Raw genomic sequence first — 16,930 nt, forward strand, 5'->3', positions numbered from 1 at the left:
ACTCCTGGTTTGACAATGTCAAAGCTAATGACTATCAGACCAGTTGTAAACTACGCCTGTGAATGTTTCCTGTGGCAGACGGTGGCGTGTCAGATGTACGGTGGCTGCAGGAGGACAAACCTCTGCTGCCCCTCTCTCTCCCTTCAGCCTGGTGTATGGCTGCAAAAAAAGCATCACCGATCAGCCGAGTCGGAGCACAGTGGATGAGGAGCTGCACAGCTGAAGCAGCGAGTGTGTTTTATAACAAAAAACATTGTCCATCGAGTTGCAGTTCACGGTTAAAGCAGATGTAAGCGGAATATTTGTGTTAATATAAGTCTTAAATAGTTAGGCTATATCTTCCGACAGCAATCACTTATGTAGAGTGTTTGGTCTGAAACACGGGTCTGTCAGTCACTCTGCTCTGCTCTGAGCCGAGGAGAAAACTTTCCTTGTATCCTACAACCTTTATCCAATGAGGAGAGAGAACGGCATAAAGGGGCGGTCCTCTCTGTGTGTGCAGCCAAGGGATGCGCGTGAATGTGGTGACGTAGGGACGAGGGCGGGGACTGCTAACTCCATCGGCTGACAAGTAGTTAGCCAAAACGACCGGATCGCTTACGTCTGCTTTAATGAGTGTTGGTTATCGGTCTGAAAAAAAAAATCTGTCAAAATGTGCATCCCTAGTTGTGAGTGAAGTCCAGTCTGCAGCCCCATGAGCACATGGGCCATGCAAAAACAATTAATGATCAGCTCCTTCTGTCCATAATTAATAATAGTAATTAAAAGACCTTTGACTCATAACTTTTAGACCAGTTGCAATGAAACAATAAACCATTTGCACAAATGACTCCGCAGCCTGCATCAGTTAAACTAGTGTGTGTCGATCTGGTCCAAGACGATTTAGCTGCTGCTGTCGACTCAAACACAATGAGACAAACGACAACCTAAGATCCTGGTGTGTATGTATGTGTATATACTGTATATAGACAAGCTGTGGTGCTTCCAGCCTGGACATCTGGGTCCATGATGTTTCACTCATCTTCTTCTTCACCACCTGTTGCTGCCTGGTTCCCAGCGACAGGTGTCCTCATGCATCAGCAGCAGCCGAGCAGGAAACAACAACTACTACTAACGTGTTTATCCAAAGTGGCGGCGTTTTGCTGGAAGTTAACAGTTAATGTCGTACAGTCGACCGTCTCACCACCATGTTCTCATTAGGCACCGAATCAGAGGATCAGCTGAGATCCAGCGTTTACAAACCTGAGACTAAACTTTAAGCAGAAATGAAAAGAAGCATACACTTGGTTTTTTGTTTTTTTACCATGAACTCCCTCAGGGCGGCCAGCCACGATGCATTCATGAAACAAGATATTAAACGGTACATAGGAGCTCCGTCCGACAGCTTTTCTGGGAAAATACTTCAAATTCTGGACAAAACACATTTTTAAAAGAAGAAAAAAAAAAAAACACACACTCCCTGTTCAGTTTGACTCAAACTCGTGAGAGGAATAAAAAAAAAAAACGGGCCGTGGCTGCTGTATCATCGTGGCCTGTGTGATCAACTCGCTCTGTGTTTGTGCTACTGACTTACTCATGTGTTTGTGTTCAACTGCTCCACAAAACTAGACAACAACAACAACAACAACACACTGTAGATCCAAGCTGGAGCGATAGACTGGATTAATCCTGGTGTAACAACCGTCCCAAAAAATGCTGGAAACCAAACAGCTTCTTATTTAGATACTTGTCACACCTCCCTCTCTCTCTCTCTCTCCAACTGGCCGGACATTACAGACGTTTTTTTCACTTGTCAAAGTTCAAATCTGACTAAACTGTGCATGACGTTACGGAGGCAGAAGCAGCTTACAACCTCCTCAAAGTTATTAATAAGGAGCCAAATTCAGTCGTCGTGGAGTTTCTGAGCAGCACCAGTTGTAACCTGGAGAAATGTTGGGGGGGGGGTTGTTTGTTTCTGGTCACGTGGTCGCAGGAGGACGCCGGCAACCGGATTCAAAATCTCCACAGGCTCGTTTCACAGTGCTGAGCTGCTGTCAGACAGTTGGAGTGGGTGACACACACACACACACACACACACACAAAGACGCATTAACAACGTGCCAACAACGACAATGACTTTGTACCAAAGCCAGCGAAAGATGTGAACTCTGCATGATAAATATTGATTTAATTAATTAAAATAAAAATCATGCAAGACGTCTGATGAGCCACAGAACAAACTTTTTTTTTGCTTTTTGATATAAAAACAGTTTAAAGCCGGTGGACGACAGGCTGCAGAGGAAACTGCTGCTGCTGCTGCTGCTGCTGCACGGAGACGAAGCTGCACTCGTGGTTTTTGGGCGACAGGAGGAGGAGGAAGAGGAGGAAGAATTCAATGCATCCACACACCCTGGACACAAGTCGGCCATCTTTACTACTAATATTAGCAGCCAAACACCGGTGGGTCGGTCAGTCGGTCTGGTCTACTCTCTGGAGCTCAGCAGTAGCCAAACCAGCATTTACTCCTCATTTACTACGCGGTTTGATCATCTGAAAAAATTCTGCAGCAGCAGCAGCGTCGTCGTCTGAGCTCATTCAGTTCAGTTACAGCATGACAGCAATTTCCAGAGCTCTAATTATTTCCGATGATACCGGCCACTCTCTCTCTCCGACCTTTTGAATGAAGAGCTTCAGATCCTTTTTCAGTCTGGACAAGAATTCACAGTAATCAAAGACTGACAAGGTGAAGAAACATCTTTTGTCTCTCATCAGAACCGTCTGATCCTGCTGCTTTTTTTCCACCAACGCATCATGGACTGGGTAATTAATCAAAAAATGATGAAAGGACTAATTGTTATTTGCAGCTCTAATCCAGATCCACCCTTGTCTTGCCACACAAATTTGAGACACGTTTGGTAACACACTCCCACTGTGATCCTTCAACAAAACCGCCCGGGCCGTTGGAAATACATTTTCATTCTTTCAGGCTGGTGTTGCTTTTTCTTTTTCTTTTTTTTGTTTAAAATCCAGGGCGGGAGTCCAGGATCGTGTTCAAGGACAAACTGAGTACACATGACTGATCAGAGAACAGTCAAGCTCGTAAAAAAAAAAAGAAAAAGACTAATAATGCGTGCTGCAGTGAAGCTTTACTTTACGCTTCACTCAGATGTGGTTCAGTTTAAAAGGTGAAACGCTGAGACTGACGGAGAATCAGTGAATGTTTTGTTTAGTAATTAACAGTTTGAAAACATTTATGAAGTAAAAAATATCAACGAGGTTCAAGCTCCTCTGTGACAGGTCACTGGATGTCTGATTTGAACTTGAAGATGATGTGACAGGGATTTTTCACTGTTGAACAACTAATAATGAGATTTATCATCAGGTTTTTGTTTTGTTAGTTTTTATGTCTAGTTTCAACTATGATAAACTCACATTTTTCCAAAGAAACCGCCTGGAAATCATATATAAATGGATTTCATTGAATTCCTCGATCAACACAGGAGATTCAAAGTTTGATATTTACACTCATGAGAGAAACATGACTGAAAGCATTAACCTTTCATTCATTATTATTCTTTTGTTGTCCCACTGTTCATTTCTGTCTTTAGTTAGTTAATTGTTTCTTTCTTACAAATATATATTTTGCATATTGGTGCTGATTCACAGTGACTGCAATATGGGAAATGCATGCAATGTTGCAGTTTTTGTTTTCAGCGCTTTATTTAACATTACACCTTTACAGCACCGTGACAGCTTTGATTTGATACGCAGTTTTTTTTTCTTTTTAACTGTGAACCAAGAGATGTATGTCTGCTAAGTAATGTAATCTGTGATTATAATAAAAACCGTACTTGGGGGAAAAGTAATTTCACTCTTCGACTGAACTGATCACAACTCAAACACACACAGACATCATAGCTGTGTGTGGAAACAGAGAAACCACAGCACATGATCAACAATCTGCACACAACTTGAATTTAAACCTCTTTTTTTAGTCTTTGAATGCAATGTTCTCCGGCCTGTTTATCTGAGCCAGTCTGCCTGGCTCCCGTCCAGCTTTACTTGCTGATGTGACAGCTTTTGGTGCATAACCATCCAATCCACCCGGAGTCGGACTGGTCCAGATCTCAGGGTACAGCCTGTACCCTAAAGTCTACATTAGTTACACATGCTTTAGCTCTATAAACAAACAAAGCAGCTGGCTGCCAAACAAAAAGCATACAAAAAAGGACAGCACACACACACAAAAAGCTGACAGGATGCAGACAGACTAGACTGTGTAAACTACCAAACAGCATGTGTGCATACCAAAAAAAACACACACATGGCTCAGAGACATGAAACCACGTTGCCTTGACAGAGCAAGAAGAGGAGACCTGCTCCATGTGCGTGTGCAGCATCAATAATCACTCCTATTGATCAATTATTAGGCCCCTGTGTTATAATCACCATTACATCTACGTATATGATCAAATATAATCAGCTGTGAGTTGTTTTTTCCAGCCTGTGTGGCTCAGTCAGCTCACACAGAAGAACAGCAGGAGGAGAACTGCTCCATGTGCTTGTGCAGCATCAATAATTACTCCTATATAATGATTAATGAGCCTTTATGTGAAAATCAGCACCTACCTAAAATGACACACACACACACACAACTGACAGACCAGACTGTGTGAACTACCAAACAACATGTGTGCAGTACAAAAAACACACACATGGCTGAGAGACATGAAACCACGTTGCCTTGACAGAGACCTGCTCCATGTGCGGCATCAATAATCATTTATATTGATCGATTAATGAGCCTTTATGTCAAAATCACCATTATATCTACTTATATGATAAAATATAATCAGTTAGGATGCGTTTCCCCCTCCTCTGTGTGTCCCAGTCAGCTCACACACAGAAGAACAGGAGCCACCATGATGACTCTGCCTGCTAGCTCCCATGCTAACAGTTGCGGTCTGAGCTGACACCCAACATGGGTGGTGGGGGGGCTACCCACCCGTGACAACTGGGTAATTTACCACAAAACAACCAGACTACCTTAAACCAGACGATTTTACACCATACCTGCGTTATTTTTTTTTACGTCTGCAGTTCACCGTGGTGCAACGAGAAGCTAGTTAGCACGCTAGGCTAGTTAGCTCGTTAGCCTTTCTCTCGGGGAACACGTGGAGTGAACACGTGACGTCTCATAACAAACCTGCAGCTTTTTAAACACGTTAAACCTGCAGATGTTTCGTGTTTATACGCGTCTTCGGTGCAATTAATCAGCGTGTGAAAGAAGTAAACCGCTGACATGTTAAAACAGAGAGTAAAAAGTAAAAATAAAAGAGAGAGAGAGGGATGGAGGCTAAAGGCTAAGCTAACATATGCGAGAGTCTGTTTGTATGTGTGTGTGTGTGTGTGTAGAAGGGCTCTGACGACGCACTAGGCCAGAGAGTGTGTATGACTACGTGTGTGTGTGTGTGTGTGTGTGTGTGTCTGTGTGTGCTATTGTTAGCTGGCTTAGCTGCCACACACACACAACCTTTTCATGCCAATTGATGCAACTGTCTGGTCTGGGTGGTGGGTGTCTCATTAAATATCTGGATGTTGAAACCAGTTAACACACATGTAAACATGGATCAACAAGGGTTTACACATTGAGAAAGCACATGACTGTGTGTGTGTGTGTGTGTGTGTGTGTGTGTGTGTGTGTGTGTGTGTGTGTGTGTGTGTGTGTGTGTGTCAACTCAGGTTTGGCTGAGTGTGTAGTGGCAGTAGGTTGGGACACATCATGGATCCAGAAGAAGGAGGAGGAAGCTTAACATGGAAACATGAGTTTTATCTTAATCCCAAACAATTTGTTGTGAGTTTATCCTGCCTTTAAATAAAAACTTTAGAGTCACAGTCACGTGCACTGTGAAACTGTCAAATTTTGGATCATAAACCTTAAAAAACACTGTGCAGATGGTTGAGTTAACACAGTGGACGTGACTTTATTTATTCTAAGGAGAACAGGAGTTGTGCCTCATCTAAAAACTTGTTTTTTGTTTTTAAAGGGTGTGATCCTTGTGCAATCAGCAGCCAGCCATCACCCATGAGGGGGGGTGGGTGGGTGTCCACAGTGCCACCCCAACTCCAGGAATAATCACCCCCCAGGGGGAGGAGGAGGGTGGAGGGAGCTTTCACTCCAAATATAACCAGGTTGTGCACAGGGGATCAACCACAGCTTCTCCTTCTTCTCCTTCTTCTTCTGTGTGTGTGTGTGCTTATAACTCGTGCATTTTGCATTTTGTTCAATAAGTGCGTTATCTATCTGTCCAACCAACCGCCCTGTGACATGACATGACAGCCACCCCTCCCCACAGTGGGGGGACCACACCTGGACAGGGGCAGACAGACAGACAGACAGACACTACCACAACACTGACAGCCACATAAAATAATTATAAATAAATAGATAAAACAAATAAAGGTATGGAGGTGAGGAGGGTACCAACCGTGGTGTGCTTGTCCGTTCACGCTGACCACGGTCACCGCGTTCATTTTCCTAGTCCACGGGTTCACCTTGGGCGGGGGAGCGTCAGTAAACTCCTTTTTGCCGCTGCCTTTACCACCACCTTTACCCCCCTCCTCGGTTTGTTTGTCCTCGCTGTCACAGCCTCCTCCTTTGCTCCTCTCCTCGTCGTCGTCGTCCTCCCCCTCCTCTTGCTGCTGCTGCTCCTCCTCTGTGGTCATCGTCGCTTGCTGCTCCGCACCGGGGGTCCCTCCCTGCTGCTGCTGCTGCCCGGAGCTGCTGCTGCTGCTACCACCGCCGCCGCCGCCGCTGCTGCTGCTCTCCTCTTCCTCCGGCTCACCTCGGATCACTCCGCCGTGCTCCTCCGCCGCTTTGGCGAGCGGGTTGCCGGGCAGGAGAGCCTCCACCTGAGTGGCCATTTCCTCCTCCGACGACCACCACCACCACCACCAGGTCTTTCTTCTCCCCCCCCTTTAGGATTACCACCACACCACCAGTCGTCCTCCTCCTCCTCCTTCTTCTTCTTCCACCCCTCCTCCCGGCCTTCAATTTCAAGGAAACGCGAAGTAAGTTCGGCGGAGGGTGCCGCTCCTCTGTCTCTCCTCGTAGACCAACCAGGCTTCCGTCTGAGGACGCGTAGCGGGTTTAGCGCTGCTTTAGTAAAACATCTATTAAAAAAATTAATAAAGAAACGTTTCCGAGGGCCTGTGAGGATTACAACCTTATCTCCACCACCAGCAGCAGCAGCAGCAGCAATATGGATGATCCCCACCACGCGATACAAGGGTGGGAGCGCGCACGTACGATGTACATAGAGGGGGGAGTAGCCACGCAAAGTCGGCAACGGGAACGCGCCTCTGGGGGTCATGATGAGATGCTGCTTTCAAGTGCTCGTCAAAAGTCTGAATTTAGATCTTCAGAGAGAGAGAGAGAGTGTGTCCCTGTGTCTATTGAATAAAGAAATAGACCATCAATTACACTTTATTAGGAATAAATTAACAATTTAAATTGATCAAATATCCTGCCAGAATACGGATTCTTCTCTATCCTGCACTTTAAGAAGTTTTGTATTTTCATCAACGTTTTTAGGGCAATGGTTTTGCACTTGTATTTCTGTGTCAAACTCATTTTAGTTCAGGGGCCACATACAGCACAATTTGAGACCAGTGAAATGATAACATTATAACCTATGAATAACGAGAACTCAAAATTATTCCTTTTGTTTTAGTGCAAAGACGTACAGGTAGCCTACACTATTAAGATGATTTATTTAATTGCAAAACATTATGAACAACCATGAACCCATGTATTTACTTTTTTGTGAAATTTATTGCACTACGGCCTTTGTATGACTCCTGTGTTTGCTGCTTTCTCTGGATTCATGTCACTAACAGAGTGAACTGATGAAGTAGCCTATGTGTTGTCCTGTCTTTGTGTTTGTTTTTGCGACTGGTAGACTGTAAACCGAATTGCCCAACTTGAGATAAATAAAGTTGTTCTACAAGTCTAAATCAGTAATAAACCAGAAAAGTGATTAATAATATCAGGTGAGTTAACACAAAATATCTAAAATATTATGGATTGTCTGACATTTCTTTCATCCAACATCTTTGGGTTTTAATTAGAAGAGAGGACCTATAAACTATTTGTATATTTGTGAATTTATTTTTACAATTTGCTGCTGATTTATATAGGCTACCAGATGATCATTTGGGGGAAAGAAAAAAAAACAGAAAATAGTAAAAGTAATACAGTTGAACCTTAATTAGATTACAACTGTATCTGCTCCTGGTGAGGCATTTGCTATTTGAGACACACAAACAGACCTACATAAAAGGTTCATTATCTTCCTGTCACATGACAAGAAGATCATTCAGGTCTCAAGAAGACAGAGACCTTTTGTAGTTAGCCTACAAATTTGTCACACAAGTATTTAGTCCAAGCAACTGATGCTAAATGATTACCACTATACTAACACATTTTTACTGCATTTGATGAATTCACTGAGACTTCATTGTTAACACTTAATGACTTTTCCTACTTTTATGACCACAATAAGTTTAAACTGAAGGCATTTTTCAGTTGAAAATTACTTCAGAGAATATTTGTCTATGTTTTTATGAGATACTGAGGTACTTTTGAGGTTTTATAACAGCACAATCATAAAAAGTTTAACTTCCTGTTCGAGCTGTGTGGTTGAAGCGGCCCTAAACACTGTTTATTTTTTTTGTTTTGTTTTTTGTCTGTAAATAATTTCTTGGCAAATGTGATTTTTTTTTTTTTTCATTTGGCTGTAATTTGATCATATATGAAATGTTTACAGTAATTTGCCACCTAAATTTGTCAAATGTGTTCAACCAGGTAGAACTACAATAGCCTACTTGAGGTAGCCTAAAAAAAAAGAAAAGAAAGAAAGGTATCACATTTCGTCAATATGTCGTTTTTTTTTTCTTGGATTATCTGCATCTATTTGTGCGTTTTTTAAATTCTACTTATGTATTGTTTAAGACTCTGAGGTGAATGTTAGCAACACACAAATGGTTAATGTTTTTCCTCAGCAACACATTTCCTCCGACGTACCTGAACGCAGCGCGGAGCCCCGGATGACGTCGGCCTCGCCCCCTCCTCGAGTCGTCCGCAAATCACCGTTAACTCATTAAATATCTGTCACTAAACACGTTTTACTATGATCAGCGGTGGAAACCCGAGTGACATGTGTTTTATCTGACACTAGTGTTTTGTTTTTTAACATTATTTTGTTTTCTAACGAAATAAAACGCGGTGTGGTCATAAAATGAAAGTTAAACTGTTCCACACCGTTTCTACACTTCACTACATACACACACACGTGTCCACGCGGGAGCTGCACGTGTGCGTTCACGCTCTCAGTCCAATTCTCCTTTTTTGTCTTCTTCTTTTTTTATTTTAATGTTGACCAAAGTTGTATAAAGTTACACCAAAACGTACCAGGTTAAAAGTTTGTGTTTGTGTTGGACCATGTTTGTGTCTGTTTGTGTTGGACCACCATGTGTGTGTGTTGTGTGTGTGTATTGTGTGTGTAGTCTATATATGTTAACATAGATGTGAGGCTCTACCTTAAAGAACCTTTGTTAAATAGTGTGGGTGATTATGTAACAGCAATAGGAGTAAAAGTCACACTATACATGTGTGTGTCATTTGATACTCTGCCTGTGTGTGTGTGTGGGTGGGAAAGAATGAATATGGTTGTGTGTGTTTCAGAGTGAAACTCACAGTTTTTATTGAATAAGGGGGAAAAAATCAGCTCCATATGAGTTCATGTGTCGACATTCACTGATGTTTTTTTTTTCATATCCAGAGCGGTGGTGTTGGACCAGACTCAGTTTTTCCTCCACACACATTAAATAAGAGAGAACAAGATTTTTTTAACAACAATGACCAGTTCATGCAGAACTAGTATGAGATCGGTGATGGAAGAAGTTTTCAGAGCCTGAGCTGCAGCAAAAACAACACAATGTAAAACAAGTGTTGCACAACTTTCCTACTGTTTGGTCTAGACTGCAGAAGTTTTCACAAGCAATGTTTTCCACAAAATATCACAACCATCTCTATGCACAGCATAAATGCTTTCAATTTATTACAATTAGGAATATCATTAATTCTTAAAATGAGAATAAAACACCAGATTAAGACTGATAATAATTGTAAAACTAACTTTAATGAGGCCTAAAAACCACAGTTTAACTTTCCCACGGCCCTGTGTCAAACACAAAATCTGATGTTAGATCTTCATCTGCTGCAGGATTCCTTCTGTTTATGACTAAAGCTTGAAATATGCCATCAGTCAGGGCTCAGATCATGATGTACGGTGCTGTGGACACATTATAGTGAAAGGTGCAGCAGTGGCTGATGTTTCCTCAGAGTTTGAATGACGGGTGTGTCAGAGAGGGCGTGCACTGCAGAGAGGAAACACTGCTGTGATTGAAAAGAAGAAAAATAGAGATCAAGAAACAAGAAAGAGAGAGTTTAACAGTAAATGTTAAAAAGGCATTAAATCCATTATGGTGGCAGTGCAGATTGATGGGTCCAACAGTGGCACAAGTCACCCTATTGTATAGGAAGTATGACACACTGTTATTAAACTGAATCAATGGTCTTGTCTACAGAAGAACACATGATTACATTTATTTGTAATATTAAAGAGACAGCACACCTTTGGGTTCCATTTCATTTCAGCTTTAAAGGGGAACTTAGTCCGGTCTCTTCTGCTCCGTGTTGCTAACCCTCCTCTCAGCCAATCAATCCATGGAGCGATGGATAACGTTATTTTATCATCTACCATGTTACCATGTGTAGTTGTGTAGTTTTATCTGTCATGAACAAGAGATTATGGGTTACGGGGCGCGTTTGTGTGGCGGTGCCGCAGAGACGAGAGCTGGGACACCGGGTCGGAGGCTCTGATCTTACAATTGTTGTTTTTCAGCCAAGAGACGCTAGGTGGAAGGCAGAGAGCCTCCAAGCACTCTGAAGCTGTTTCATTAAAGCGACTACAAAGAACTTTAATTTTGTGTTGAGACAAATTCCTATCACTTGTTGACATGGCAATAAATTTCTGCATTGATTTTGGCGACCCCTGTGGACAAAAGCAGTAGTGACTGCATTTCCCACGAGCTCTTGTATGTATTGTCATAAGGACGCTTATCTGGTACATGCGTGCTGTCTCTGGTCTGAGCGCCAAAGGGCTTTTCCAGTCGTAATCAATGTTTACCTCAGATATCAGGTCACCTATGATCAGTTCATTTCATACCATCCATACTCCCAACAGCAGCGTGTGGACGTTTATAATCATTTTTGTTCAAGAATCTATTGTTTTTTCAATGTTCATTAATGGGCTCCGGACTAATTTTAAAATTGTTCTGTGGTCGCAAGTAACGTCCTTTTGACCATCATTTAAAATTTAAAATTCACTTTACAATTAAATTCAATCAAAATTCGGACTTACCGTGGCTTCCACATTGTTCCTTACCGACCTGACCTGGTGTATTATTAAAAATCTTCATGTTTACATAAAAACATTTGTTTTTCATCACCCACTCCAGAAGTAAACAGTGCAATGGCATAAGATTGATCTAAGGATTTTATGAATCGATATCATGAATCAACATGAATTGGAAAAATGTATTATTTTAAACCCAGTTCTACGTTACACTATTTAGAAATAGCTTATCTTCCCTATGGCCTCATTTGCTGGTGTGGTACATACAGAGACATCAGCAGAAACTAGAGACTTTTGGTATCCAGTTAAAAGTTATTTGTAGTTGCTTTAAATTAAAAATGTGGCATAGTTGAGCTAAAAAATACTGTGTACTTCCTCTTTAACCAAAACATGTTTGTTTTACCTAAATAAAAATCACCAGACTTCCCCCAGTAGATAACGACCATCGTCCCCAGCTGACTGACTGGCTGACTGGGTGTGGTGGTGGTGGTGGTGGACAGGACAAGACCGGACCAGTCACACTCTGTAAAAGCCTCTGGCTATTATTGGTCACATGACCGTCAGCAGGCAAACACTGAAATGTCATGTCCCTGCCTGAGCACAATGTAAAGACAAAGAGTGTTCAGGTGTGGAAATCAGTGTTATCAGATAAAGTGTGGATAAGGTCATTGAGTTTTTAAATTCTTCACAGAAGCATGAATACAAACAGTACAACACAGTCAGATAAAAAATATAACCCTCTACAAGAACCAACCTGTTTCACATAGAAGTTGATCAGCAGGTTTTTTATATATATATATATATATATATATATATATATATATATATATATATATATATATATATATATATATATATATATATATATATATATATATATACTATATATCTGTGACCTATAAGAGAAAAGGTTGATTCAGAAAATTGGCATGACTCAGATACTGACTCCCTTTTATCTCAGTTTCTCCTAAAGGGAAATGTCTGACTCTTCAGACAGTAGCAGGTAGCGCCAAGCAGAGTTGGGCCATTTCACATTACCATTCTCATTACTTTATTTCAAAAGTAATGAGTTGCGACTAGTTATTCCACAACAACCTCCAGCAGGACAGCGGAGCGGACTGGGCTGGAGCATAACGTGACTATGGCGTACCAGGACCACGGAGGTCAGGCAGGGTGGGCCGACACTAAGTATTCCATGACGGGTGCTTCAGTATAGGTGAGAGGAGCAGAAAGACTGGCAATGGTAACGTACCTATAGTTACCTGGGCTTGTAACTAATCAAATTACTATTTTAGAATAGAATGCAACTTTATTTATCCCGGAGTCACGTTAAAAGTCAAGCCTCAGAACAAAAACAGCATACGTGAACACATAAAAATTAATATATAGAAATAAGTAAGTAGTTCATTTAAGGGAGCGGTCATCAAGAAAAACATGATATCATAGAAAAAAAAAAAAAAAAAAACGAATTCAGAAAGGTGATTAAAATGGTTGCTGTCCAGGTTTAAAACCCCAATGGCACAAGGGATAAAAGACTTGGAAAGGGGATTTGTTTTGCTAAAAGGTATAGGCCTATTATAATGTCAACCTTTTAGAAATTATACTGCTTACTGAAAAAACTGACATTAAATAACTTCCCAAGTTCAACACTGGTGCCATGTGAACAGCTTTGCATGCTATAAAACTTATGAAAACTTCCACCACTGATCTGTTGAGTTAAAACTCATCATAAATCATAGTAACAGGTACAACTTGAGTGAGTTGTATAAGACGGTGCATCATCAGCATAGAAGTTGAGACAAAAAAGATGCTGGGCAGAATATTGGCCCGAAGGAGGTGATGTTTACTGGGAAAAGAAGAGGACCAGTCATAGATCCCTGTGGCACTCCAGAGGAAAGATGCTTGAACATTTCTATATGTCTCACTCCTGTAACAAACTTCCTGTGAAATCAATCTGAAGAAGCTCTGCAGACAAATGACCACCAGACAGACTGGACTGGAGGAACCAGGGAATTCTTTTGTTTTTGTTTTTTCCAAATTGGATATCAACAATGAGTTCTGAAAAATGTGTTTTGGTTGTGTTACGTATGGAAAAACATAGACAAAACAAAAACTCATGACACATCAGTCTCCATACCATACCACCTTAATCCCTCTGTTTTGCATGTCTCTCTCTCTCTTTTTGTCCCTGTCGGGCTCCTGTTTGGACCTGTTCATAACAACACCATCACCACAACACACACAGGTGACAAGACAACCACAACACACACACACAATGGGAAGCAGTCTGAGTCACCTTAGAGTGACTTTACTGGGGCCCAGTTTCCTCAATGAGGGATCAAGAGGATGCACCAGTGTATTATTTTTGACATTGGAGCCTCTGTTCTCATTTTTGCCCACGTAAACCACATGATGTGGTTGTTGATTTACATGTGTGAGGCTTGAAGGTGCATTTAGGTGAACATGACACTTATCGTTCAGATATATACCCCAATGTCCTGGTTCCTCAGGTGCTTAGTGACTTTTAAAATTTTGTTAAGTAAATTATTTCAAACTCTCTTTATAATTGGAAATGATACAATCCAGCACTTTACTGAACAATTTACCACTTTACTATTGGGCATTCTGCAAAACAGTCTAGCAATCCAGCACTTTTTATTACGGCATTATGTAATGCAATATAACCCTTATGTGGTCCCCCACAACTCCATACTGTTGGTCTTATTTTAATGGTTTAATAGTCTGTTGTAATTTTGTCAGTATCTGTCTGTCTTTTTTAATAACCAGTAATAACTACCTGCCAATTGAACAAGAGATGGAAAGTATAGCCAGGTGGCAAGTAGCCTACAATCTCACAAATTCACAATTTCATTGTCATTAATATGTGCTGTTGCATTTAAAAAATAAAATAAATGAATAAATTAAATAGATCAAATCAGATAATTCATCTAGATTTACACTGAGCTTGAGAGAGGAGGTTTCTTAAAAGCTTTCATCAATGAAGTTGTGATGTGGAAAATGTGAATCTAGGTGTTGTGACTTTTTTTTTACTCAAGCAACACATTCATAACCTGTTGTTATCAGTGTGCGTGTGCGTGTGCATGTGCGTGTGTCTGCAGCAGTTGTGGTTTTGACGTGATGACAAACCACATGTGGTCAGTCAGTGTGTTACTGGACTCGTAGTCGGGTCTTTCATTGCAAACATGAGCAGAGTTTGTTTCTGTGAAGCCAAATGAAACAGTCTGTTAGCCTTCACTGTGACCGTCTCCTGTAGGTGACACACACACACACACACACACACACACACACACACACACACACACAACCATCCTGCCCGTGGTGGTGGTGGTGGTGGTGGCGGTGGCGGCCCCCTCTCACTGTAAACAGGCAGATATTTGGTTCAATGGCGTCGTTCCTATTCTCTTTGCAGCCGATGACACTGGTGACATGTAAAGCTCTCAGGCATTGTCCGGCTCTCTGGAGCTCTTTAGCAGTGTAATCACCAGTGAAATGGCAATGGGCCACCGGGATGAAAACACAAGTCAGCAGCTGGTCAGCAAATCACAGCTGAAAGCCGTTAAATGGTAGATCTGCCCTGTAAGCAGGACCCAGCCCGGCCTGGGGGGCCTTTGTGGACCCGGCGGTCTGTGAGGGCAGGGAGACCTTTTTTTTTTCCTTCTTTTTTTCCCCCTTTATAATCATTTTATATCTAATAGAGACATAAAGTAAAATAAAATTAGATCGCTTTGTTGTGTGGTTTGTTAATTTGAGACCTCCTGATGTTGGGATGTTTGTTTTTAGCTATCAAAGATATAAGCAAAATTATATCAGTTTCTGAGTTAATCATATTGGATTTACCATTAATTATGTCGGCAACACATGAAAAGGTTTCTCCAGAACATAAAACAAAAAAACAAACAAAACAAAAAAACATTCTGTTACAGCTTTAACATGCTGATGCTGTGGAAATAAATCAACTCTTCTCTCTATGTGTTGCAACTTGCTTTATGGTGTATCAAACAAGTCATAAATTACCCCAGGGGAGTGACTCTAGCTATATAAGCTCCACCTGTAGGACACACAGCTCTGTAACATGTCTCCACAGCAACATGACTTAACAGGATTAACATGGTTCGTCCTTAGTTCCTGTTTTATTTTGAAGTTCTGTGTCCTGTCTTCCTGTGCTTGCCCTCTTGTGATTACCTAACGCACTTAGGTGAGACACCTGTGTTGATTCTCCCACCTGGGCCTTGTTGTTTCTCCTCTTGTATTTCACCTCTGTGTTTGTCCTCTGTCGCTTTAGACTTCCTGCTTTTTGTTTTTCCCATGATTTGTCTGGTCTGCATTTGGGCCCAGTTTCCCCTCAAACCTGACACATACTGTATGTATATTACAAGGGAACATAATACTCATTTGTTCTAATCTAAATGAAAAGTCTCCCTGTGGTTAGTTACAAGTTAAGTTTTGTCTCAACTTTTGACCTTTAAGACACAGGAAACACCCAGAAATGATCTTCACATTCATGTTCATCTAACAAAGTTTATTATAATCCTCCACCCATATACAACGCATTAAAAACATGACATGAACTTCATCTCCAGTCTCCTCCGAGGTGATGTACTGTGTAAATGTGTAAACATGTGCACTTTACATTTTTATGCAAGATCGACCATCATCTTTTCCTATGCATCAGAAACAGGCTGTGCTGAAGCCTCCAGAATATCGAGCTGTAATCAGTGTTTAAGAATAAATTACTCAATTAAATAAAGAGTTCAGCTCATTTTATTGTATTTGTAAAATGCTAAAAACAATCTGTAGCCGTGTTTTTACATTAATGGAAAAATACATCATGAAAAACAAAATTCAACATCAACAGCAGTGACAACCTCAACAATTTGCTTCTGTTTTCAGTTTTATCATCTAGATTTTCAGATGTAAAGCTGCTCACATATCTATTGAGCTTTATTTGCTTTAACTTGTTTTATTGCTAATGTGTGATGTTTAACTGTTCTTTTATTTGTTTTTGTGTGAAATACATTAAGACAGACGGAGATTGAGTGAATAAAGTGAACTCAGAGAGAGGATGTTTAACTTTGCTGCATGTGCCACATCTGTATTTTTTGTTTTACTATAACCTCACATTGTTCAAATTTAAATAAAAACAGGGATGTTACATATTCTCATCTCACATATCTGACAGGAGCAGTTTTATGTTACAGGTTCGATGCCACAGACACAACTTCCTCTTTATTTTGTATTTTCTCATTAACTCAAACTGAGACAAGTCGTGGTGCTGCTTGTTACATCATCAAACAAACGTTATATTGACATAATGTACAGAGGTGCAGCACAGAGTGTTGACCTCTGACCTCAAACAGGCTGAATGAACACACACACACACACACACACACACACACAGAGTCGACCATGTTGTCACTGCTGTTGCTGCACATTTCTTGTGCTGTGTGTTT

General features: G+C 41.1%; 1 protein-coding gene across 1 annotated transcript in view; it reads right to left on the minus strand.

Annotated features, from left to right (window-relative positions):
- Positions 1 to 7,145, minus strand: part of larp1 (La ribonucleoprotein 1, translational regulator) — a 51,687-nt gene extending 44,542 nt beyond the window's left edge. The window contains exon 1 of the mRNA XM_083986285.1: positions 6,468 to 7,145. Within this exon, the coding sequence (XP_083842411.1) occupies positions 6,468 to 6,903 (436 nt within the window). The 5' untranslated portion in view covers positions 6,904 to 7,145. The remainder of the gene's footprint in view (positions 1 to 6,467) is intronic.
- Between the last annotated feature and the right edge of the window lie 9,785 nt (positions 7,146 to 16,930).

This window comes from Trachurus trachurus (genome assembly GCF_905171665.1).
Source record: "Trachurus trachurus genome assembly, chromosome: 14".
NCBI classification, from domain to species: domain Eukaryota; kingdom Metazoa; phylum Chordata; class Actinopteri; order Carangiformes; family Carangidae; genus Trachurus; species Trachurus trachurus.